A 25,330-nucleotide genomic window follows, 5' to 3' on the forward strand; every position below is an offset into this window, starting at 1 on the left:
CAGGCACACCACTTCAACAAGTCACTTCCTTCCTGACACCAGTCTTGACAGGCCTGTTTCTCAGTACATGATAGGAGACGGTGTAGGCAAATGAGGTGCTAAAGAAAGATCCACGTCAACAGACAATTTTAAAATAAATATTAGTTCCTTGTAGCTGAGATCACCATTCCTTAGCAGTGTTTACAAGATTGGAAGTTAACAAGGCATCAAAACTGATCATTTTGTGATTTGAGTGTGGGTGCATACTTTTGTGCAGAAGTGCATGTATGCGTGTTTCTACGTATGTGCGTGCACATATTTGCACACATGGCCAGTGTTTGGTCTATTCTAGCATAAAGACCAACTGTTCTAACTTCATTGCTGCAAGGTTATTCAACAAATAACTGAACATTATCAGGAAATGTTACTCTCACTGACTGCTCTGCTCCTGGTCGCTGAACGCCCCGCTCCCGGTCTCTGCTCCACATTTTGTTAACATTAGGCATTCAGGGTTTACAGAGTCAGTGTAATTGCCAGTCACTCTGGGCTGTGGTTTGGGCAGTGGGAGCTTGGAAATTGACTGGTCAATTGATATCCTCAGGGTGCTTTCAGCTGGATGGTACCATTCTATGAATAACAGATGGCTATAATTTAATCAAGAATTCCAGGTGACATTATCAACCGCGCCAGTGGTTCATGACCTCTGAACTCTGAAATAAAATTACCCCTTTCTATTGTCAGACAACAAAACAACTGTTCGCAAAGCAAGCAAACTTGTGGCGAAAGCAACTTGTGGGCCAGTTCAAGCCAGTGAAATATGAATTCGTCCAGGAATAGGGGAAACACCATATAACTCAGCCTTCATGTGTCAGGTGTGGCTCAGTTGGTAGCACTCTCACCTCTAAGTCAGATGATCGTAGGTTCAAGTCCCACTCCAGAGACTTGAGCACAAAATCTAGAACGACACCTCAAACATTGATAAAAAGGGAGAAAATAGAACATAAAAGTAAACAAGCAAGAAATATAAAAACAGGTTGTAAGAGCTTCTACTAGTATGTAAAAAGGAAGAAAGTAGCAAAAATAAATGCTGGCCCTTAGAGGCCGAGACAGGAGAAATTATAATGGAGAATCAGGAAATGGCAAATGTGTTAAACAAATATCGTCATAGTAGAAGACACAAAAAGCATACCAAAAATAGTGGGGAACCAAGGAGCAAACAAGAGTGAGGAACTTAATATCACTAGAGAAAAAGTACTGGATAAACTAATGGGACTAAAAGCTGACAAATCCCCTGAACTTGATGGCCTACATCCCAGCGTTCTGTAAGAGGCGGCTGCAGAGATAGCGGATGCATTGGTTATGATCTTCCAAAATTCTCTAGATTCTGGAATGGTCCCAGTGGATTGGAGGGTGGGAGAAAACAGGGAGCCCACAGGCCAGTTAGCCTGACATTGGTCTTCAGGAAAATGCTGGAATCCATTTTTAAGGAAGTGGTACAGGGCACTTGCAAAATCAACATGGTTTTATGAAAGGGAAATCATGTTTGACAAATCTGTAGAGATTTTTGAGGATGTAACTAGCAGGGTGGATAAAGGGGAACTAGTGGACCTAGTATATTTGGATTTTCAAAAGGTCTTCGATAAGGTGCCACATAAAAGGTTGTTACACAAGATAAGGGCTCATGGGTTTGGGGGTTAATATATTAGCTTGGATAGAGGATTGGCTAACGGACAGAAAACAGAGAGTAGGGATAAACGGGTCACTCTTAGGTTGGCAGGTTGTAACTAGTGGGGCACCACAAGGATCGGTGCTTGGGCCTCAACTATTTACAATCCATATTAATAACTTAGATGAAGGGACCGAGTGTAATGTATTCAAGTTTGCTGATGGTACAAAGCTAGGTGGGAAAGTAAGCTGTGAGGAGGGCAGAAGGAGTCTGCAAAGGGATATAGACAGGTTAAGTGAGTGGGCAAGAAGGCGACAGATGGAGTATAGTGTGGGAAATGTGAGGTTATTCACTTTGGTAGGAAGAATAAAAAATCAGAATTTTTTTAAATGGTGAGAAACTATTAAACGTTGGTGTTAAGAGAGACTTGGGTGTCCTCGTACAATAAACACATAAAGTTAGTATGCAGGTACAGCAGGCAATTAGGAAAGCAAATGGCATGTTGGCCTTTATTGCAAAGGGGTTGGAGTACAAGAGTAGGGAAGTTTTACTACAGTTGTACAGGGCTTTAGTGAGACTGCATACAGTTTTAGTCTCCTTATCTAAGGAAGGATATACTTGCTTTAGAGGCGGTGCAACGAAGATTCACTAGATTAATTCCTGGGATTAGAGGGTTGTCTTCTGACGAGAGATTGAGTAGAATGGGCCTATTCTCTCTGGGGTTCAGAAGAATGAGAGGTGATCTCATTAAAACATATAAGATTATATGTTTCAATGAGATCTACCTTGACAGGGTAGATGCTGAGAGATTCTTTACCCTGGCTAGAGATTCTGGAACTAGACCCATCAGCAAAGTGATGGAAGGTGTCATTGACAGTGCTATCAAGCGGCACTTACTCACCAATAACCTGCTCACCGATGCTCAGCTTGGGTTCCGCCAGGACCACTCGGCTCCAGACCTCATTACAGCCTTGGTCCAAACATGGACAAATAGCTGAATTTCAAAGGTGAGGTGAGAGTGACTGCCCTTGACATCAAGGTAGCATTTGACCGAGTGTGGCACCAAGGAGCCCTAGTAAAATTGAAGTCAATGGGAATCAGGGGGAAAACTCTCCAGTGGCTGGAATCATACCTAGCACAAAGGAAGATGGTAGTGGTTGTTGGAGGCCAATCATCTCAGCCCCAGGACATTGCTGCAGGAGTTCCTCAGGGCAGTGTCCTAGGCCCAAACATAAGTGGCAAGTAACATTCACGCCAGACAAGTGCCAGGCAATGACCATTTCCAACAAGAGAGAGTCTAACCACCTCCCCTTGACATTCAACGGCATTACCATCGTCGAATCCCCCACCATCAACATCCTGGGGTTCACCATTGACCAGAAACTTAACTGGACCAGCCATAAATACTGTGGCTACAAGAGCAGGTCAGAGGCTGGGTATTCTGTGGTGAGTGACTCACCTCCTGACTCCCCAAAGCCTTTCCACCATCTACAAGGCACAAGTCAGGAGTGTGATGGAATACTCTCCACTGCTTGGATGAGTGCAGCTCCAACACTCAAGAAGCTCGACACCATCCAGGACAAAGCAGCCCGCTTGATTGGCATCCCATCCACCACCCTAAACATTCACTCCCTTCACCACCGGCGCGTCGTGGCTGCAGTGTGCACCATCCACAGGATGCACTGCAGCAACTCACCAAGGCTTCTTCGACAGCACCTCCTAAACCTGCGACCTCTACCACCTAGAAAGACAAGGGCAGCAGGCACATGGGAACAATACCACCTGCACGTTCCCCTCCAAGTCACACATCATCCCGACTTGGAAATATATCGCCGTTCCTTCATCGTCGCTGGATCAAAATCCTGGAACTCCTCATCTAACAGCGCTGTGGGAGAACCTTCACCACATGGACTGCAGTGGTTCAAGAAGGCGGCTCACCACCACTTTCTCAAGGGCAATTAGGGACGGACAATAAATGCAGGCCTTGCCAGTGACGCCCACATCCCATGAGCGTGTAAACAAAAACTAGGGGCCATTGTCGAAGGATAAGGGGTCGGCCACTCGAGACTGAGATGAGGAGGAATTTCTTCATGCATAGGGTTGTGAATTTTTAGAATTTTCTACCCTGGAGGGCTGTGAACGCTGAGTCATTGAACATATTCAAGGCTGAGATGGATAGATTTTTGGACTCTTGGAGAATCAAGGGATATGGGGATCGGGCGGGAAAGTGGAGTTGAGGTCAAAGATCAGCCATGATCTGACTGAATGGCGGAGCAGGCTTGAGGGGCTTTGTGGCCTACTCCTGCTCCTGTTTCTTATGTTCTTACGTGCAAGTACTGAGGGGGTGCTGCACTGTCGGAGGTGCCGATGAGAATCCCTACGTGGTCAGTTTTCGGTAAAATATTAAGATGCCTATGTGGCAAAGAAGCAGAATGCAAAATGGTTAGAAAGGGTTAATTAGTTAGTAACTGAGATTGGTACAGGTGGCCTGGCCTCCTGCTGGGCCATATGTTTGCGTAGTCAGCAGGTTTGCATGGTCTTAGCAATGTAGAGTCTTTGATGTGATTCAAGGACTGGTCTGAATGTCTCCATGTTTATGGCAGATCAATATAGGTAACGAGCTTAGCCAAAGTTGAAAGACATTCCAGGTTGGGAGATAAGGAACAGAAGGAACAGGGAAGAACATTCCAGGTTGGAAGTATCCCCTTTGATATCTAACAGCAACATGGTCAGCACATGGACGATCTATGAATGGCCGGCAATAATGTAACCTCGCATGGCAACCTGTGCCCGGCTTATGATTGGTGTTGACCCTCGTTAAGTATGCTCCAACCCTATTGATTTGTATAAAAATGTGTGGATTTCTGTATGTTTTTGTTCTTGCTCTGCCAGCATAGAGGGACTCTATCAGGAGTCCAAATCAATGCTGCAGACTAAGAACCCTGCTATTAAAGTTGTGATGAACTTTAAAATGTACTCGACTTCAGATTTTACTGAACCAGACTGAGGGGAAAGAATCCGGATCATCACTGACTTTCGGATGAGACGTTAAACCGAGGCTCTGTCTGCCCTCTCAGGTGGGCATAAAAGATCCCATGGCACTATTTTGAAAAAGAGCAGGGAAGTTCTCCCAGTGTCCTGGCCAATATTTATCCCTCAACACACACCTAAAACTGATCATCTGGTCATTACTTCATTGCTGTTTGAGGGATCTTGCTAAGTGCAAATAGGCTGCCGTGTTTCCTACATTACAACAGTGACTGCACTTCAAAAGTACTTCATTGGCTTTTAAGTGCTTTGTGACATCCTGAGATTGTGAAAGGCGCTGTATAAATGCAAATCTTCCTTTCACCCACCCAACTTAAAGGCCCCTGGAGCCATCTGCTGATTCCAGTCTGCCATAGCCCAAAACAAGCACATTACCCTCATCCACTGTTCAGTGAGTCCCCGGCCCACCCTCCTCACCAGGCCCAAGCCCCTCCTGCACCTCATGTAGTCACCCCTGAATGTTTAATGTTAATAAAATGTATGAAACTCAGTGAGATGCTCACTGTTTGCAACTGCAAGAACTGTAATGTAACCAGGAATGAAGATAACTCAAAAAATCACCGTGCAATCTTTTCTGAATGCAATAAAAAATCTTTTCTAAATAACCAACACAGGCAACTGAATGCCAAGGAGAAGGGGTGGAGGCGTGGGGGAGATGGTCAGGGATCATGTGCCTGACACCATTTTACCTCAACATGGAACATTAATTCTTATCTTGGCTAAAACAACTGGTACACATCTCTGTGCTCCTTATATTTTAGATCAATATATATTTGGCAACCAGCCAAGGTTCATGAGAATCCTCACCCCCGGTTACTGATCAGCCTCCAGTGAGTGTCTGCACCAGTCCCACCAATCTCAGTATTGCACACTTACTATTCAGGACATTTTAAGAAAAAAAAGCTCTGCTTTACTCTTTTGGTCTCCTAGCTGTGCAGATGGCATTTACCAAGGCCTCTGCCAGTGACAGCTGTGATTGGCCCCCATGACAGTGGCTTGGGCCTGGACCTGGAGTAATTGTGACCTGGCCCGTTCTGGCCTGAGCCTAGGCTGAGTATGGCCTGGGACTAGGCCATGCGGCCTAGGCTATCCAGCTATGGCTTGTCCCAAGTGAGGCCTGGGATGAGTTGTCTCCTCTGACTTTCTCTCTCTCTCTGTGGGAAACCTATGAACAGGGAATCACCACGTGAGGAATCACCTTACTCCACCAGTGCACAGCACAGGGCACGTTGAAACCTCTTCAGGTTAACTGACTTTGGGACCACCGCACTCACAGGACTGATATCCACATTAACAAGATCTGTAAGAGTGAAAGCAGCATTTTAATCGTAGGGCCCAACACCTCCAGTGAAAAGACCAAGTTAACTGAAGCAGGTGTTTCTCACTCTTACCTTCGTGAAGGCACCGAGACCCCCAGTCACTGGTTTAGGGCTCTGGACCTTGGGATGACTTCCAATGGGGCACAGAGGGGGCATGGCTGCAAAAAGTGCATCTTCCTGCTAAAAAGAAAAGCACAATAGATGCAGAGTCAGTCCATAGATGTCGCACTGACAAGACCTGAACCTTCATCCTGCACTGCTACAATTCAGCATATATCAGGGGCTTCAGCAGTGCTGGACCGGGGGAGGGATCAGTCCCTTTAGACCTAGAAGCACCAGATTTACATTCAAACAAGGCCTACACCACATCCAACGCCATCAGTGACCTCGGGGGACAGGGTCCAGGTTTACGAGAGGCAACAATGGAAATTCAACCTAAGAGGAAGTAAATCAAGTGCACTGAAAATTGCACTGTTTCGGCTAGTTCTGCAATGTCATTTTAGGTCAAGATGATAATTTTCATCTAAATAGTGATTTTTTATCAAACCTAAATTGCAGGGTCAGGACGCTTTAAAATACATTGTATGCACCATACAATCTTACGGACTGTGTGCAACGTATGGGGAGCGGGATAAAAAAGCCAAACTTCTAAGTACAGGGTGGAGAATTTCTAAGAAAGATCATATAAACATCCTGGCTCTTTAACTGACTCAACATGTAGCAACAGGAGCGCTTTTATGTGGTGCCTTCGTCACCTTCAGACTCAACTATTCCAATGCTCTTTGGCCGGCCTTCCATCCTCTACCCTCTGTAAACTTCAGGTCATCCAAAAGCCTGCTGCCCATGTCCTGAGCAGCACCAGGTCCCACTCACCCACCACTCCTATGCTCGCTGACCTACGTTGGCTCCTGGTCCCTCAACACCTCCAATTTAAAATTCTCATCCCTTTATGATCTTGCCCCTCCCCCAGTAATCCCCCATGCCTCTGGCATTATGTGCATCTCCTCAGCCTCCGCCCCCTACACACACCCCCCCCCAACCAATGATGGCCATGCCTTTAGCATTCGAGGCTCCATGCTTGAAAACCCCTCACTAAATCCATCCAACTCTATACCTCCCTCTCGTCCTTTAAGGCCCTCCTTAAAACCGACCTTCCTAATGTCTATTTCTTTAGCTTGGCATCCATTTTTGTCTGATTATACTTCTATGAACCGTCTTGAGACATTTTTCTACAATAAAGATGCTATATAAATACAAATTGTTGTTTGCTGCTGGCGTGATCAGAAACCTTCAGAAAAATCAAAGACAGAATTTACCATCAGTTTTCAGATCCACTGCTTTATTCCTGTTTCTTTCTTGCCATTAAAAAGGATTCAATCGTGATTAATGTTCACACGATCGAGACACCTGGTTACTGAGTGACAGTGTGAGGGAGCTGGATTAACATCAGTAGAGATACATCAACTTACATCGTGTCTACAGCTCAGAAACTGGTCTATGCTGACGTTTATACTCCAACCGAGCCTCCTCCCTCCCTACTTCATCTAACCCTATCAGCATACCCTTCTATTCCTTTCTCTATCGTGTGCTTATCTAGCTTCCTCTTAAATGCATTCATGCTATTTGCCTCAACTACTCCTTGTGGTAACGAGTTCCACATTCTAACCACTCTTTGGGTAAAGAAGTTTCTCCTGAATTCCCTATTGGATTTATTAGTGACTATCTTATATTTAATGACCTCTAGTTTTGGACTCCCCCACAAGTGGAAACATTTTCTCTACATCTACCCTAAAAACCCTTTCATTATCTTAAAGACTTCTATGAGATCACCCTCCGTCTTCTCTTTTTTAGAGAAAAGAGCCCCAGCCTGTTCAGCCTTTCCTGATAAGTATATCCTCCCAGTTCTGGTATCATCCTAGTAAATCTTTTTTGCACCTTCTCCAGTGCCTCTATATCCTTTTTATAATATGGAGACCAGAACAGTTCACAATACTCCAAGTGTGGTCTAACCAAGGCTCTTTACAAGTTTAACATAACTTCTCTGCCTTTCAATTCTATCCCTCTAGAAATGAACCCCAGTGCTTGGTTTGCCTTTCTTATGGTCTTATTAACATGCGTCGCTACTTTTAGTGATTTGTGCGCTGTCAATAACACAGGGTATTAGCTGGGACGGGTTACTAAGTGACACGGTGAAGGAGCTGGATTAACATCAGTAGAGATACAGTCAGTAACACATGGTGCTAGCTGGGAGTGGTTACTAAGCCCAACAGTGGGAGGGAACTGATTAACAGACACATTTAAAGTGCACTGAAGTAATGACTGGATTTGCTCCCTCAGACACTGATAATATCTGATGATGCTGTGATGCTGTGAATACTTTTGTTTATATAAAAACATTCAAAGCAGAGAGAATGGTCAAAAGGAAGTTAATAAAAATTCAGGAACTATTCTTTTTTAAACAGGAAATTTGAAGCAGAACCTGACGATTGAGGCTTATACCTTTCAGAGTAAGAGCAAGTTTTAATTCAAATATTTATAACAATTACATTGCTCCTTTAGGGATTTGTCAATTTGTGGGAAAAGGATTGGGCTTTTCGGGCCAAATGGCCTTTTCCTGTTCCTAAAAGTTCTTATGTTCCTGTGCTATTCTATGCAGAGGCAACTTGTCTCCCGCCTGAAGCAGGCCAGTCAACTTCACATGCATCTTCCCAGCAGCAAATTGAAGAGTTGCAGTGGCTAACAGTGGAAAACAGGTCATCTGCCGGCCATTTTAGACAAGAAAAGTCGTCTTGGTGCAAGAAGAGATGAAAGGATGAAAAGAAAAGTCTAAAAGAAGATTAACTATTCCCCAGGACAGCTGCATTCTAGTGTAGTAGGTCTTCATCACTAACAGAAGTAACCAGGGGTTGCCTGCCAAAGCAGTACTCCATTCTCATGTCTTGTCCAGGAAGCAGTGCCCTTATAGCTTCCAAATCTCTTCATCAGGCTCCCCTGATCACTGCATGAGTTTATCTTGTACAGTTCTGGTCTCCATATTATAAAAGGATTTAGAGGAACTGGAGACAGTGCAAAAAACATTTACAAGGATGATTCCAGCACTACCAGGAAAGACTGGACAGACTGGGGCACTTTTCTGTAGAAGACCAAATAGAAGTCTTTAAAATTATGAAGGGGTTTGATAGACGTAGATAACGTGTTTCCACTTGTGGGGAGCCCAAAACTAGGGGCCATAAATATAAGATAGTCATTAATAAATCCAATAGGGAATTCAGGAGAAACTTCTTACCCAGAGCTGGGTGAGAATGAGGAACTTGCTACCACATGGAGTAATTGAGGTGGATAGCATGGATGCCTTTAAGGGGAATCTAGATAAGTACATGAGGGAGAAAGGAATAGAAGGGTATGTCGATAGGGTTAGATGAAGTAGGGTGGGAGGAGGCTCACATGGAGCATAGACACCAGCACAGGCCAGATGGGCCGAATGGCCTGTTTCTGTGCTGTAAGTTCTATGTAATTATTAAATCAATAGTTGAGCTATACAGAGAAGGTGGTGCCAGGTTCCAGACCCAGTCTGTGCTGAGTCAGCCGACTGTAACTGGGGTGGAGGTTGGGTCATTACAATTGGCCTCAGCATCTCCAGTGTCGGCTTTTGTTCAGTCACGTCACTCACCTCTGAGTCAAGAGGTCGTGGGTTCAAGTCCCACTCCAGAATTTGAGCACATAATCTAGGCTGACACTCTAAGCAGTACTGGGGGAGTGCTGCACTTTCGAAGGTGCTGTCTTTCGGATGAGACATTAAACCGAGGCTCCATCTGCCCTCTCAGGTGGACATAAAAGATCCCATGGCATTATTTCCCTAGTTCGGGCTTCCAAGTCAGTCTAGCAAAGCACTGATTCTAGCGAGGTCAAAGAAGTGGCTCCAGGAGGCTGCCATTACCTACACCACCCATGCAGTTCCTTGGTGAGAGCGAAGATCCAGAATAGGAGGGAGTAATGAAACGTATTCGCGCTCCGTAACAAAGCCGGTTTCACCGAGACAGGAAGACCCTTACCTTCACGGTCGTTGCTATGAAGCTGCTGCCGTGGATTTTTGGGATGGGTGACCGTGCACCCTGTGAAATGCCTGTCTGCTTGGCCGTGGGGCTCCCTGCATCAAACAAAACAAAGCGATAAATAAATCCACCTGCATCTGAAAAACTACTGGACAAACTGCGAGTTGGGAATTTTTAAAAATATAAAACGTGTCACCCTTGGTGACTGTAGCCACATCACCTGGAAATGACCTGCGATCGGCGAGAGCAGCTGGGTCACTGTTAAATCCACTCAATGAACTCACTTTACATCAGTGAGTTGCATATTAATGAGAGAGTTGTCCCATGAGGAAAGATTAAATAGAATAGGCCTATACTCTCCGGAGTTTAGAAGAATGAGAGGTGATTTCATTGAAACATTTAAGATTCTAAGAGGGCTTGACAGGGTAGATGCTGAGAGGATGTTTCCCCGGCTGGAGAATCTAGAACCAGGGGTCATGGGGCAGGATTTTAACTGGGAAAAACGAGAGGGTTGGGGGCAGGGCATTGAAAATTGCAACAATTTCAGACCCGCCCATTTCCGGTTTTCACGGGGGCGGGAGGAGGGGCGGGCAGGCAACTCGCTCTCAGGAGGCGGGTTGGTTATTTTGAAAGGTTTTGCGATTTCGACCCCTGGGGGCTGAGATTCCCGGGCCTTCTCCTTCACACCATGTGAGAGCAGGCGAGAAGGCCCGAAACTGCAGGTGAGTGCCTTTCTGGCACAGCTTGTGGGCCCAGAGGAGCAGGAGTGCTTCCCCCAGACCCAACAAGCCTACCTGCAGCGACCCCCACAACGATCACTGCTCCCCCCCCCCGACAAACAATCACGACCCCCTCCCCAACAATCACAAGCCCCACTCCCACCGATCGTGGACCCCTGCGATGACCCCCGATTCCCCCCCCCGATGACTGACCGCCCCCCAATGGCTAACCACCCCCCATGCCCCCGTACCCACTCATGTCCCCCCCCCAATATCCATACAATCCAAGACTTACCTGAAGTCGTCCTCTTCCTTGCTCTGCTCCCGTCCGACTGAGGCCAGTCTGTCGATCAGGCCAGCCTGTCGGACGTGAAATCGAGAAAAGAAAAAAAAAGACGTCCTTACGTCAAAATCGTAAGGACGTCCGAGAAACCCGTACTTCCGGGATTCCCGTCTGCGATTCGACCCCCTTGTCCCCTGCCCTCTTCCCGGCTCGGGGTCAAAATCCTGGCCACAGTCTCAGGATAAGGGGTCAGATATTTAGGACTGAGAAGAGGAGAAATTTCTTCACTCAGAGGATCATAAATGTTTGGAATTCTCTACCCTATAGGGCTGTGGATGCTCAGTCGTTAAGTATATTCAAGACTGAGATCGATCGATTTTTGGACTCGGGAATCAAGGGATACGGGGATCGGGCGGGAAAGTGGTGTTGAGGTCAAAGATCAGCCACAATCTTATTGAATGGCTTGAGGGGGCCATACGGCCTACGCCTGCACCTATTTCTTATGTTTCTTACGTTAATGGACAATTACAGCCATTTATACATTCAGGTGGGAGTCCCGCAAAGAAATTAAGCAACGGTACTAATTTTGTCTTTAATAATTTTCTGTTTCGCTCCAATCATCCGATTTGCTCCATCCTATTTTGAAGGTGTTCACTCTTGCTGATCACCATTTAAAATTAATGGGTTAAGGGTTAATGTCTTTGCTAAAACAGCAGAGAGAGGGATTCCAGACAGATGTGTTTCATAGAATCACAGAAGGAGACCATTCGTAGATGGCACGGACCAAAGGTGTTTGATTGCTGGTCTCCCATGACAAAATTTCAGCACCAATGTATTTAGTTCCTAAATTGGCCAAGTTTGAAAATTTTGCTTCATAACCAAACATTCTACTGTAAACATCCTGGTGAAGGAATGTAGCCCTCACGGGCTAAACTCTTGTATCAACTGTAGCGCACATGTGACTGCATGTGCCTGGTATAGCATCCAGCTCAGTAATAAATCAGCCTCTGCCTTCCAAACTGGCGTAGTGAGCATGAGAGGGCGACAAACTTTTTCTCAGTGGCCTATTACTGCAACGCTGTGTGGCCGACTAACCTGGCAGCAGTAATAACTGACATCATTCCCTTTCCGCCTCCACATCACACGCCTGTTTCACCCCAGCACTAGAGCACAGTCAGAATCTGAAGGCTGCTATTATTTCTACTGCAGACTGACACCAAGGCATTCCGCACATTGGTAGCCAGCTTTTCTGAAGCTGTTGACAACAGACACTGTAGAAAGCCCTGAGCATGTGATGTGCAACATGTTACACATAATTAATTAGTGGTTTATCTTTGTTGCTTACATCTCTGCTAATGCAATGACACAAATAGAGCAGTGAATGAGATTGCCAATCTTAACAATCTAAACAGCATGAAAGACCTGACGTGTTGGGGTCGAACAATGAGATGAGTCACACCTTATCACAGTGTAACACTGAGCGCGTGTGTGTTAGTGAGTGAGCATGCGTGGAGCATGTGAGTAATTGGTTAGGGCCCGTACCTGTGTTTGATCTTGGCACTCCAATCACTTGTCCAGGCTTGTCCACTATAATGTAAGGGTTACTTATGACAGAGACGGACGATCCTTGCTTCATGTGGACAGGGGTAGAGGTCGGAGTACGTGGCAAAGGAGAATGGCATGGGGTCGAGATTGGCGATCCTACAGTAACATAAAACAATTAGTGCGCTCGCAGGCGTTTTAAACTTCAAGCCACATATCCCGTTCATTCACTGTACATACAATTTGAGCTCTCCATACAGCCCAGTGTATATGGGTATCAGCCAGCGTAGCACTGAGCCAAACAGCACAAAACAACCATCATTGCCATCAGTTCCATCTTTTCCATCATTCCCATCCTTTCCATTATTGGCATTCTTTCCATCATTCCCAACATTCCATCCTGTCCATTATTCCCATCTTTTTTATTATACTATCCTTTCCATTATTAGCATTATTCCCATCCTTTCCATCATTCCCATCCTTTCCATAATTTCTGTTTGTTTTTGTGTAAAGAGTTGTATGCTGAAAACATCACTGGGGCAAACAGAACCTGCTGAAAGTACGCAGCAGGGTGATCAGCATCTGGATGAGAAAGACAGGCTGAAGTGTCTGGTGGGATGACCCCATCCCCTCTCCTCTCTTTGTTTTGGTCAATCCTACAAAGGAGTTCTCCTCCCTCCCCTCATCAGTTCTGATGGAAGGTCCCAACCAAAACAATAGCCTGTCTCTCTCCGATGCTGCAGATTCCAGAATTTTCCTTTTTTATTTCACTCTTCTTTATAACATTTAATTTTTTTTTCCTCTCTCTCATGGCGTGGCTCAGGCTGATTTTTCAGATTTTCCCGCACTTTCATCTTTTAATGTTGGGAACAGGCGTGTGCACCTGACACAATTTTGCAGCTCATGGTGATCGGCTGGAAGGACTTCCCCGGAGAGTCGACAGGGCTGGGGAGCTGTCCCTGAGGGACGATCTTGCAGCTGGCAGTGATTGGCTGGAACGCAGAGTTGCCATGTGACCCGAACGTGACCTTCTGAGTGGCCACTGGCCTGGTTGGTGTGCGCTCCAGGGAAGAATGTCCTGAGTGACTGCTGGAACCCACCTCACTTTTGACAGGGAGTTCCACCTTAACTGGAAAATACAAAATAAGGAAACAGAAGCATATTCCATTAACACCAGAGGACTGAAGTCTCCATTAATCCTGTACAATCCCCTTTCTTGAGGCCTTATCGAGGTACAAATGTAAAATCTACCCCAACCATAGGAACAGGAGGAGGCCATTCAGCCCCTTGAGCCTGTTCCACCATTCAATTAGATCATGGTTGATCTGTATCTTAACTCCATTTACCCGCACTGGTTCCCTTTCCCTTAATACCTTTGCCTAACAAGAATCCACTGATCTCAGTTTTGAAATTTTCAATTGACCCCCGAGCCTCAACAGCTTTTTGGGGAGAGAGTTCCAGATTTCCACTACCCTTTGTGTGAAGAAGTGCTTCCTGACATCACCCCTGAACGGATTAGCTTTAATTTTAAGGTTATGCCTCCTTGTTCTGGATTCCTCCAATAGAGGAAATAGTTTCTCTCTACCCTATCAACTCCTTTAATTATCTTAAACTCCTCAATTAGATCACCCCTTAATCTTCTATATTCAAGGGAATACAAGCCTAGTCTACGCAACCACCCAGAGTATACTCAACAGAAGGTCACAGGTTCATTTCCCAGGCTGTGCTGAGTTAGCTGATCCTGGCCAAAGCAGGGGTTGGGTCATTAAAATTGGCCTCAGTTCCCATGGGCTTGATAGAGGGAATTGAGGCACTTATTTTTTTCCCCTCTGTCCTGAGGGCACAGACTTGCTGGGGTTGGTTCCATGGGCCCCTCCAGGACCTGGCTCAAAGCGGCCAATTGTCACGAGTCAGCACAGACAGTTATAACTTGTAAATTCAGCTCTTCAAATGCATTATTTTAAACAGATTAATGATCCCCATACAAGCTTTTCATTGACAGAAGCCCTGCCTCTTTAGACAACAGCACGGAATGATCCTGACAGACAAAACACAAGAATCACCTTTACGAACAACACACAGCACCCAGACCTTGAAACAATGCTATGCACAATTAGCATACAAACACATTAAACAACTGAAATAAAAACAGAAAATGCTGGAAAAGCTCAGCAAGTGAGGCAGCATCTGTGGAGGAAGAAACAGAGTTAACGTTTCAGGTCAAAGACCTTTCATCAGGACCTTTCATCAGAACCTTTCGTTCAGGTCTTTGACCTGAAACGTTAACTCTGTTTCTTTCTCTACAGATGCTGCCTCACTTGCTGAGCTTCGCCAGCATTTTCTGTTTTTATTTCAGATTTCCAGCATCCGCAGTATTTTGCTTTTGACATTAAACAGCTGTGTGTCCTTGTCTGATCTGGAACATGTATAAACATGTATGTCGCTCAGTGTGGTTTGGATGTGTACAAAAGTGTAGGCGTGGCACTGTGTTTTGTTTAGGACTTGCAGATATGTGTGACTGCATTTGGTTTGAGGCATATACAAATGTGTGTCTGTACAGAGATGTGTGGCTCCATATTATTTTAGGGTCTGTACATACATGTGCGTGAGTCCATGTTTGGTTCAGGGCTTGTACATGAATGTGTGCGTGTGTGGCTCCGTGTTTGGGATTGAGGTTTGGACAAATGTGTGCGCGCGCGCGGGTGGCTCCGTGTTTGGGATTGGGGTTTGTACGTATGTGTGTGTCTCTGTATTTGGGATTTGGGTTTGTACGTATGTGTGTGTGTGTGTGTGTGTGTGTGTCTGCGTTTGGGATTGGGGTTTGTACGTGTGTGTGTGTCTGCGTTTGGGATTGGGGTTTGTACGTGTGTGTGTGTGTGTGTGTGTGTGTGTGTGCGCGTGCGTGTCTGCGTTTGGGATTGGGGTTTGTACGTACGTGTGTGTGTGTGTGTGTGTGTGTCTGCGTTTGGGATTGGGGTTTGTGGGTTTGTACGTGTGTGTGTGTGTGTGTGTGTGTGTGTGTGTCTGCGTTTGGGATTGGGGTTTGTGGGTTTGTACGTGTGTGTGTGTGTGTGTGTGTGTGTGTGTGTCTGCGTTTGGGATTGGGGTTTGTACGTGTGTGTGTGTTTGTGTGTGTGTCTGCATTTGGGATTGGGGTTTGTATGCTCACCAGTGATACAAGACTCATCTCACCTTTTTCTGAAGTGACTCCGAAAGGGTCATGGGACAGCTTTACAGAAGCTGAGCTCAAAGCTGCTGCAGACACATGCGCTCCTCCTGCTGATGTCATTGGGGGAGTGGAGGACATTGCAGGTTGCGTGGGTGTGACAGACTGAGGGGTCCGGCTGCAGGAGGAGGAGCAGGAGGAGGATGAGGAAAGAAGTAATGCTGTGGAGCCTGAAGGAGGCAGTGTGGTGAGAAGGTAGTCCTCCCCGAGAGTGTCACGATGTAGTTCAACATCCACCACCTGTTCCAGAAAGAACACACACAAAGCATTCTCAGTACAGAGCTTAAATACCGACAGGAAATGAAAGAGAAATTAAGAGGAGACAGAAACATACACAGCCCCTGAGCGAGCAGAGGAATGGGCTACAATCTAAACAGAGAAACATTTACAACAACAACAACTTGCATTTATACAGTGCCTTTAACATAGTAAAACATCCCAAGGCGCTTCATAGGAGCGTAATCAGACGCATAAGGAGATATTAGGACAGGGGACATGAGCAGGTTAAGCATGCGTCTAATTATCACGCACAGTAATTTCTAGATTATTAACTCATAAATGAGAGATTTAATTTTTCAAGAGAGAAGCTGTCAGCCATAGCAGCAGTGGGGCTGCCCAAAACCTCTGGGCAGACAATAAATAAAATGCCAACTGGGATTTCTCCTCCTGACCCTATACAGGGACCCTTGCTGCTAATTTACAAGTTGGTCTTGGCTGTGATTCCCTCACGGACAGGCAGTCAACTCACACTCACTGTCCAGGTTCACACCTCAGGAATGGTCACATGGGTGACGATATGTGAAATCGGACCCCGTGGAGTCAGCGCCTTTAGAGCTGAAAGGACTAAGTGGAGTAAAAGCAAGTGGAAACTGAAGTGAAGAAAGAGAGTGAGAGACAGAGAGCGAACGAGAGAGAGAGAGAGAGAGAGAGAGAGAGAGAGAGAGAGAAATAAAAGCATACCGTTTCTGCACCAAGTGTCTGCAAGCCAGTGTATGTTCTATCCAGCTGTGGAAAAAAAAGTCAAGCACAGGTCAATGAACAGAAAGATGGCTGTGTGCTCTCAACATGAGCAGGTCAAAATAGAAATGGTGGTCTTGGGAACTGAGTACAACAGTGGGTCAGACACTGACCTTTTACCTCTGGGGATTTAGTTCAAATCCAGCCCAGACTGATGCGATGTTATAGGGCTGGATTTTCCACCCACTGAGAAGGTATGGGCAAAACATTAGGTCTAAAGTCTTTTCTCTATACTGGCAGGCGGAAAAGTGAGTTTGGATAGTCTCAATCTAGTTCCTGGTGGACATAAGCCTACAGCACTAAACAGACCCTAATTTGGCTATCTCACTCAGAGAGGCTGCAAAACGGTTGGTGTTGGAAGTTGAAATGTCACACCGATGCACTGGATTAGGGCTGAATCAAATAACTGAGATACAGTAGAAGGAGCTTTATTCTGCGTCTGTCGTGTCTAACCTGGGAGTACTTGGTGAGCCAGCGTAGACGGAGCATTACTCTGTGCTCACATAGTGTCAGCTTGTCTCAATGGGTCATCAGTTCAAGCTCCACTCCAGGGCCTGAGCTCATTATCTAGGCTGACACTTCTCTGCAGTACTAAGCAGGTGCTCAAGTGTCGAAAGGTGCTGTCTTTCAGATGAGAGGTTTAACCAAGATCTGCCTGTTTAGGAGGACATAAAAGATCCATGGCACTAGTCAATGAACAGCAGAGAGCTCGCCCAGTGTTCTGGCCACCATTTATTCCTCAACCAACATCAGTGAAAACAGATTAAGTGGTCACTCATTTATTGCTGTTTGTGAGATCCTGATATGTTGGTTGCCATGTTTGCCAACATAACAACAGTGACTACGCTTCAAAAATACTTCATTGGCTGTGAAGCGCTTTGGCATATCCCGAGAACGTGAAAGGTGCCATATAAATACAAGTTCTTTCTTCCTTGCATCTAAGCTGTACTATATCTTATCTAGGAGTGCTCGTTAGGACAGTGCAGAGGGAGCTTTACTCTGTATCTAACCCATGCTGTACTTCACCTGGGAATGATTGATGGGGCACTGCAGCGGGAGATTTGTTTTGAATGTAACCCATAATATACCTGAACCGGGAGCGCTTGATATTCCATCCCTAGTACTAATGTAAATGCAGAGTAAAGCACCCTCCAAACTGTCCCATTAAGCGTTCCAGGTTAGGTACAGAGTAAAGCTCTCTCTACACTGTCCAATCAAACACTCCCAGGTCAGGTACAGCAGAGGTTGGATCTTGATCCCTCTCAAGTTGCCAATGTGCCTCAGATCTGATCTGAAAAGAATGAAAGTGTCACAGTCTCAGTGTGACATTTTCATTTTCTTCACCAGCCATCCGGTGGCCTCTCTGAGTGGGATTAAGGGGGAGAATACTGAACTGAGCTGTATAGTCAGATACAGGCAAAATATTAGGTTCTCTCGCTCATCCCTGGTTAACGCTCTTCATGGTTTATGCTTATGGGCAGCCTAAGTGTGGTACTCCCTTTCCTCGGAAACTGTGACATTTGTTCTGCTCACAGTGAGGGGCGATACTCCCAGTGAGGGGCAATGGAGGGGCGTGGAGTGGTGCTCACACTCCAATGTCCCCATTTCTGTTCTCCCTGGAGAAGAACCTCATAATATCCCATGAGGGTAAGTTCTACACACAGGCCAGGGTTTTCCACCCTTGCACTCTTTCTACTCAGAATGCCTCCGTGCAGACTGCCTCTAACCCAGCAGTTCTCAAACAGGCATGGTTGATGCAAGGAGAGCACCGTTCATCACAGTGACAATTAACTGGATTCCTCAACGCCACTGCAGGCAAATTGTAACTAATTTTGTATTGTGGACTCACGGCCATTAGAAACTGGATTAAAACTTTCCTAACATTCACTTCAGTTCAATTGGGTTCATCTCCAGGTGCCAGGGGCGAGGGGCAGAGACTGATCAAAAACTCCTTACAACTGTCTGATTTTTTTTTGAAAGAGAGCCTGTGGTGAGGAGACTCCTTCTTGAAAAAGGGTTGTGACGATGAGTCTCATTCGTTTCTTGCCAACCCCATCCTCCAAATGTCCCACAGGACTTGCTGACCATTAGAATTCAACAAAGAATGACTGCCCAAGCAGAACCCGAATATTTTACTGCCCTGCCCTGTGGATGTGGCTTTGCGCCAATACTCTGCACACATTGAATTCCAGTTCCAGCTCAGCATTCTGACATCACGGGAAGGTATACAATGTGATTTTTTCTCCCACCTGTTTCAAAGTAGTGTCAGAACTGTCCTACCATATTGAAGAACTTTAATGCTACTGAGCAGCTAAAACCAGCTTTTAAGCCTTCAGCCACACAAAGCGCTTCAAAGCCAATGAAGCAATTTTGAAGTGCAGTTACTATCATACTGTTGTACTATATGGAAACACAAACAGCAATGAGACAAATAATCTGTTTAAGTGATGTTGATTGAGCGAGAAATATTGGCCAGGATGCCAGGGGAACTTCCCTGCACTTCTTCTAAATTGTGCTTTTACATCTACCTGCGAGGCGGTACCTCTGAAAGTGCAGCACTCCCTCAGTACTGTACTAAAGTGTCAGCCTAGATTATGTGCTCAAATCTCTGGAGTGGGACTTGAACCCACGACTTTCTGAGTCAAAGGTGAGAGTGCTACCAACTGAGCCAAGACTGATAATTTAAAAGAAATAAAGTTAACGTCTTAGGGGTTAGTATATTACAGGGCTTTTAATATTCACAGCAAATACTCAAAGAGCAGTAGTTAACAGAATAAGTTGCCCCAGGGAGTTCAAAACTAAATCACAAATAAAATGAAATCAAAAAGGAAAAGCAGAAATGGGCAATGAGAATTTTAGAAACTCATTTAAAAAAAAAATATGAACCTTTTTTCTTCCCACATTGCTGTGTGATTCCCAACGTGGGATGGGTGGGGAGAGAAACAGGTGACTTGTTGAACCCTGTTGGTCACAGACAAAAATGCTTCACTATTAAGACCAGCACTTCAGCTGGGGTCAAACTAGTGGCTTGGGGGGGCGAGCTATCGGCTGGGGGGGGGGCGAGCTATCGGCTGGGGGGGGGCGAGCTATCGGCTGGGGGGGGGCGAGCTATCGGCTGGGGGGGGGCGAGCTATCGGCTGGGGGGGGGCGAGCTATCGGCTGGGGGGGGGCGAGCTATCGGCTGGGGGGGGGCGAGCTATCGGCTGGGGGGGGCGAGCTATCGGCTGGGGGACGAGCTAGATGCGGTAACTCAGTTCTTGCAACTTTGACTGCTCAGCGTAACCATTTTTGAATGTGCATGCACTCGAGTTCACTGTTCAAAAATGCCGTTCGTCTAAACCCAAGGTGAGGAGCCTGCACGTTGTTGCTGTAATCGAAGTTAGAAGCTGAGATGGTTGGAAAAAAAAGAGTAGGAGCATAAGAACAGGAGGAGGCCATTCAGCCCCTCGGGCCTGTTCCACTATTCAATTAGATCATGGTTGATCTGTACCTCAACTTCATTTACCGCCTTAGCTCTCTTGATACTCTTACCCAACAAAAATCTATCGATCTCGGTCTTGAAAGCTCCAATTGTCCCAGCATCCTGCACTGAGCTGATCACAGCTATACAATAATGGTGCCCACTTGTTCCAGACCCAATTTGTATAACTGAGTGTATAATTAACCAGAGCCAATGTAAAAGGACAGCAGTGAGGATTATTCAGTATGTCTGGTGCACTGTTTCACCCAGGAGCTGCTGTACCTTCAGTTGGTGAATTATGTCTATTCTCTTGTTGCGTAGGTCCCTGAAGTGGATCTGGATGCGCACAGGAAATTCACCCCAGCCTCGTCTGGTCAGATGAAATGGCGGTTCACTAAAGAGAAAACAAAATCAACAAGGGAAAAAAAATCATTCAGATCACAGCAAAAATCATTCATTCAGATAGCAGCAAAAATCATTCATTCAGATAGCAGCAAAAATCATTCATTCAGATAGCAGCAAAAATCATTCATTCAGATAGCAGCAAAAATCATTCATTCAGATAGCAGCAAAAATCATTCATTCAGATAGCAGCAAAAATCATTCATTCAGATAGCAGCAAAAATCATTCATTCAGATAGCAGCAAAAATCATTCATTCAGATAGCAGCAAAAATCAGTGTTTAGCTAGTGCTTGATGTTGACACTGGATACCAGCTCCAACAACTTCATTGTGAGCACAAATGTGTAAAAAAAGTTTTTAAAAATATAATAATTTGCCTTTTCTCTCCTTGTGATTTCCTGCTCCATTTTGCCACCACTGTTCCTCATAAACCCCAATCCTAATCTCAGTTTCCAGCCTGAGGTTTATCAGAGTCTGGGAACCAAACATTCCTGTGCTTCTGAGAGGATGCGGAACAAGTAACACTCAGAGAAAGCCTTACTCTCACTAAATTAAAAAATTTAATTGGCCGACCTGGCTACATCATCGAGAGGTACAGAAACAAATAGATTTGTTTCAACCAAAATAACTAATTTAGAGATTTTTTTCTCCCCACTGCATTCATTGGACAATAAATGCCATTAGTAACTTTTAGATATTTCAATTAAGGTCCATAGCTCGTTACCATCTGACCCCCTGTGTTAGTTTTGATAGAATACAATTCACAGTCCCTGGTTCTATGGCACTCTCCTAACTGCCTTCCTGATTTTAAAAACTTAGATCAGATTACCCAACCCTGACCAGGAGTAAAGCAGGCAATGGGAGAAGGAGCCACACCTGACTTCCACCAGGTCATTCGGCTTGTAGCTGGGGTGTAGGAAAAACCAGACCTTCTTCACAAAATGGTCGATTGTGGGCTCCTTCCGCGAACCTCGCACGTAAACCATCCATTTATGGGTGGACTGATCGTTCTCCTCTCTCTTGTCTGGGGGAATATATCTGGAAAATAACAAAATAGTCAATTAAGGAGACAACAGCCCTGATCCCGGCAACAAATCCCCTCCACTTCTTTCAGGATGTCTACGGGTGAAGTGAGTGCAACTCCAAATGATGAAGTGTCTTTCGACTTTCGGTAAGCCTTTCGCCAAGTCTTCTTATTCAGTCCTGTGTTCTAGCCATGTTACTGTGGGTTTAAAGGTCCTGAGAAGCTGGTTAAAAGATAGGAAGCAGTGAGTGTTCATGAGAGGTGTAATGTCAAGCTGGTAGCAGGTGTTGTGTGGAGTATCACAGGGGCCAGTGTCAGGCTGGGGTAGGTGTTCAGTGGAGTCCTGCAGGGGTCAGTATCAGGCTGGGGTCAGTGTCAGTCTGGGTCAGGCTGGGGTAGGTGTTCAGTGGAGTCCTGCAGGAGTCAGTGTCAGTCTGGGTCAGGCTGGGGTAGGTGTTCAGTGGAGTCCTGCAGGAGTCAGTGTCAGACTGGGTCAGGCTGGGGTAGGTGTTCAGCGGAGTCCTGCAGGAGTCAGTGTCAGACTGGGTCAGTATCAGTCTGGGTCAGACTGGGGTATGTATTCAGTGGAGTCCTGCAGGAGTCATGTCAGACTAGGGTAGGTATTCAGTGGAGTCCTGCAGGGTCAGTGTCAGGCTGGGGTAGGTGTTCAGTGGAGTCCTGCAGGGTCAGTGTCAGGCTGGGGTAGGTGTTCAGTGGAGTCCTGCAGGAGTCAGTGTCAGACTGGGTCAGGCTGGGGTAGGTGTTCAGTGGAGTCCTGCAGGGTCAGTGTCAGACTGGGGTAGGTGTTCAGCGGAGTCCTGCAGGAGTTAGTGTCAGACTGGGGTATATATTCAGTGGAGTCCTGCAGGGTCAGTGTCAGACTGGGGTATATATTCAGCGGAGTCCTGCAGGGTCAGTGTCAGACTGGGGTATGTATTCAGTGGAGTCCTGCAGGAGTCAGTGTCAGACTGGGGTATATATTCAGCGGAGTCCTGCAGGGTCAGTGTCAGACTGGGGTATGTATTCAGTGGAGTCCTGCAGGAGTCATGTCAGACTAGGGTAGGTATTCAGTGGAGTCCTGCAGGGGTCAGTATCAGGCTGGGGTCAGTGTCAGTCTGGGTCAGACTGGGGTATGTATTCAGTGGAGTCCTGCAGGGTCAGTGTCAGGCTGGGGTAGGTGTTCAGTGGAGTCCTGCAGGGTCAGTGTCAGGCTGGGGTAGGTGTTCAGCGGAGTCCTGCAGGAGTTAGTGTCAGACTGGGGTATATATTCAGTGGAGTCCTGCAGGGTCAGTGTCAGACTGGGGTATATATTCAGCGGAGTCCTGCAGGGTCAGTGTCAGACTGGGGTATGTATTCAGTGGAGTCCTGCAGGGTCAGTGTCAGACTGGGGTATATATTCAGCGGAGTCCTGCAGGGTCAGTGTCAGACTGGGGTATGTATTCAGTGGAGTCCTGCAGGGTCAGTGTCAGACTGGGGTATATATTCAGCGGAGTCCTGCAGGGTCAGTGTCAGACTGGGGTATGTATTCAGTGGAGTCCTGCAGGAGTCAGTGTCAGACTGGGGTATATATTCAGCGGAGTCCTGCAGGGTCAGTGTCAGACTGGGGTATATATTCAGTGGAGTCCTGCAGGGTCAGTGTCAGACTGGGGTATATATTCAGCGGAGTCCTGCAGGGTCAGTGTCAGACTGGGGTAGGTGTTCAGTGGAGTCCTGCAGGGTCAGTGTCAGACTGGGGTAGGTGTTCAGTGGAGTCCTGCAGGAGTCAGTGTCAGACTGGGGTATATATTCAGTGGAGTCCTGCAGGGGTCAGTGTCAGACTCGGGTAGGTGTTCAGCGGAGTCCTGCAGGAGTCAGTGTCAGACTGGGTCAGGCTGGGGTAGGTGTTCAGCGGAGTCCTGCAGGACCTCTGTTGTTTCTAATCTAAATAAATTACCCCAGATATCAAAATCACACGAAGCTTGTCAAATCTGCTGACAACACTAAAAATAGAGAGACAGAGAATGCATCAAAAAGACTGCTGAGAATTTAACGATTAGGCAGACACATGACAAAACATGGAGAAATGTAAAGAGGCGCACGTTGAGTAAAAAATGTGTGCAGTGAATGGAATAGAACTAGCACAGGGAGACGGAGAAATGTATTATCAACTAGTACTAGGAGACTGTGAAAGGGAGCAGGAATTGGCACAGGGAGGCTGAGAAAGGGGAGCATAATTAGCACAGGGAGACTGAGAAAGGGGAGCATAATTAGCACAGGGAGACTGAGAAAGGGGAGCATAATTAGCACAGGGAGACTGAGAAAGGGGAGCATAATTAGCACAGGGAGACTGAGAAAGGGGAGCATAATTAGCACAGGGAGACTGAGAAAGGGGAGCATAATTAGCACAGGGAGACTACAAAAGAGAGCATAATTAGTACAGGGAGACTACAAAAGAGAGCATAATTAGCACAGGGAGACTACAAGAGAGAGCATAATTAGTACAGGGACTGAGAATGTGACCTGGGAACAACAGCAGGTTCATCACTTTCAGCGCCTAGATAATATGGAGAAGTTAAAAAGCTACAACGGTTATACTGTGCTTTACAATTCACAGGAAAGACATCAATTGAAGACCTTGTAAGAACAGGAGGAGGCCATTCAGCCCCTCGAGCTTGTTCCGCCATTCAATCAGATTTACCCGTTTTAGATCCATATTCCTTGATACCATTACCTAACAACCACCAGGGTTAAAATGATGAGAAACCTGCCCTTGTTATTCTGTCGCCTTACGCATGGAAAAATGATGACAAATTTATTATAACACGTGAACATGTGCATACAGACATCAGGAGGGTTGAACTTCCTTGGTGGTCGCCCGATCGTCCGTCGTAACTTCAGCAGAAAATCCGCGGAAACCCTGGAGAATTGCTGGTTTCGCCTTTTCTCTGAGGTTTCCATGGACCCTCCACCGAAGTTATGGCAGACAATCAGGACCACCCCTAGGGAAATGGATGCTGTGGAGGTCTTTTTGCAGTGAAGAGATTGCAGAACATCAACTCTTCTTTTCATTTTATACCCTGATCTACCTCGGTCCCGACAAGGGGGAAGGGGGTCGGAAGATAAGAAAGAGAAATGTAAAACATCAAGAAACACTGAGAGGTGCAGACAGACACCAAGAGAGACCAAGAAACAACAAGCGAGTACAGACTTCGAAACGTTGCCAACGACAATTGTCTTCTTGACGTAAAGGCGCGATGGGTCTTCATTGGTCGTGAGGTAGGTGCACCGCTGCTCTATCTCCTGTGGGGTTGGGATGCCAAAGGTATCCTAGGAAAGGTAAGAAAAGTAAACAATGGGATGAGTCGCTGTATTTTGCTCGATGTTGCATTGTCCTCCAATTTCCACCTCCTCGCCACGGGCTTTTCCCACTGCCCCTTCTGAGCTCCTTGGACCACTCACCTCCAGCACAGCCACCCAAACCCAATCTTCTGCCAACATGGCTGGTGGAGAAGGCCATCCTCCGAGTCTCATACCCAAACTGCAGGGTCTCTACTCGCCACCTCCCCCCATCCCACGTCAGTGCAGTGGAAGTGCGATCGAACCGTGTCCTGCTC

At 46.2% G+C, this 25,330-nt stretch overlaps 1 protein-coding gene across 5 annotated transcripts in view; it reads right to left on the minus strand.

The window, feature by feature from the left end:
• yeats2 (YEATS domain containing 2) overlaps positions 1-25,330 on the minus strand; it is a 188,966-nt gene that overhangs the window by 133,829 nt on the left and 29,807 nt on the right. For 3 of the 5 annotated variants that reach the window (XM_067995543.1, XM_067995546.1, XM_067995542.1), the window contains exons 6-14: positions 24,925-25,043; positions 21,590-21,751; positions 20,594-20,705; positions 16,795-16,839; positions 15,801-16,074; positions 13,492-13,737; positions 12,609-12,767; positions 10,065-10,159; positions 6,085-6,192 (exon numbers count right to left, since the gene is read on the minus strand). In XM_067995543.1, coding sequence (XP_067851644.1) covers positions 6,085-6,192; positions 10,065-10,159; positions 12,609-12,767; positions 13,492-13,737; positions 15,801-16,074; positions 16,795-16,839; positions 20,594-20,705; positions 21,590-21,751; positions 24,925-25,043 — 1,320 coding nt within the window. The remainder of the gene's footprint in view (positions 1-6,084; positions 6,193-10,064; positions 10,160-12,608; positions 12,768-13,491; positions 13,738-15,800; positions 16,075-16,794; positions 16,840-20,593; positions 20,706-21,589; positions 21,752-24,924; positions 25,044-25,330) is intronic. The other 2 variants (XM_067995545.1, XM_067995547.1) reach the window with 2 other exon arrangements.

Source organism: Heptranchias perlo, chromosome 13 (genome assembly GCF_035084215.1).
Source record: "Heptranchias perlo isolate sHepPer1 chromosome 13, sHepPer1.hap1, whole genome shotgun sequence".
Classification (NCBI taxonomy): Eukaryota; Metazoa; Chordata; class Chondrichthyes; order Hexanchiformes; family Hexanchidae; genus Heptranchias; species Heptranchias perlo.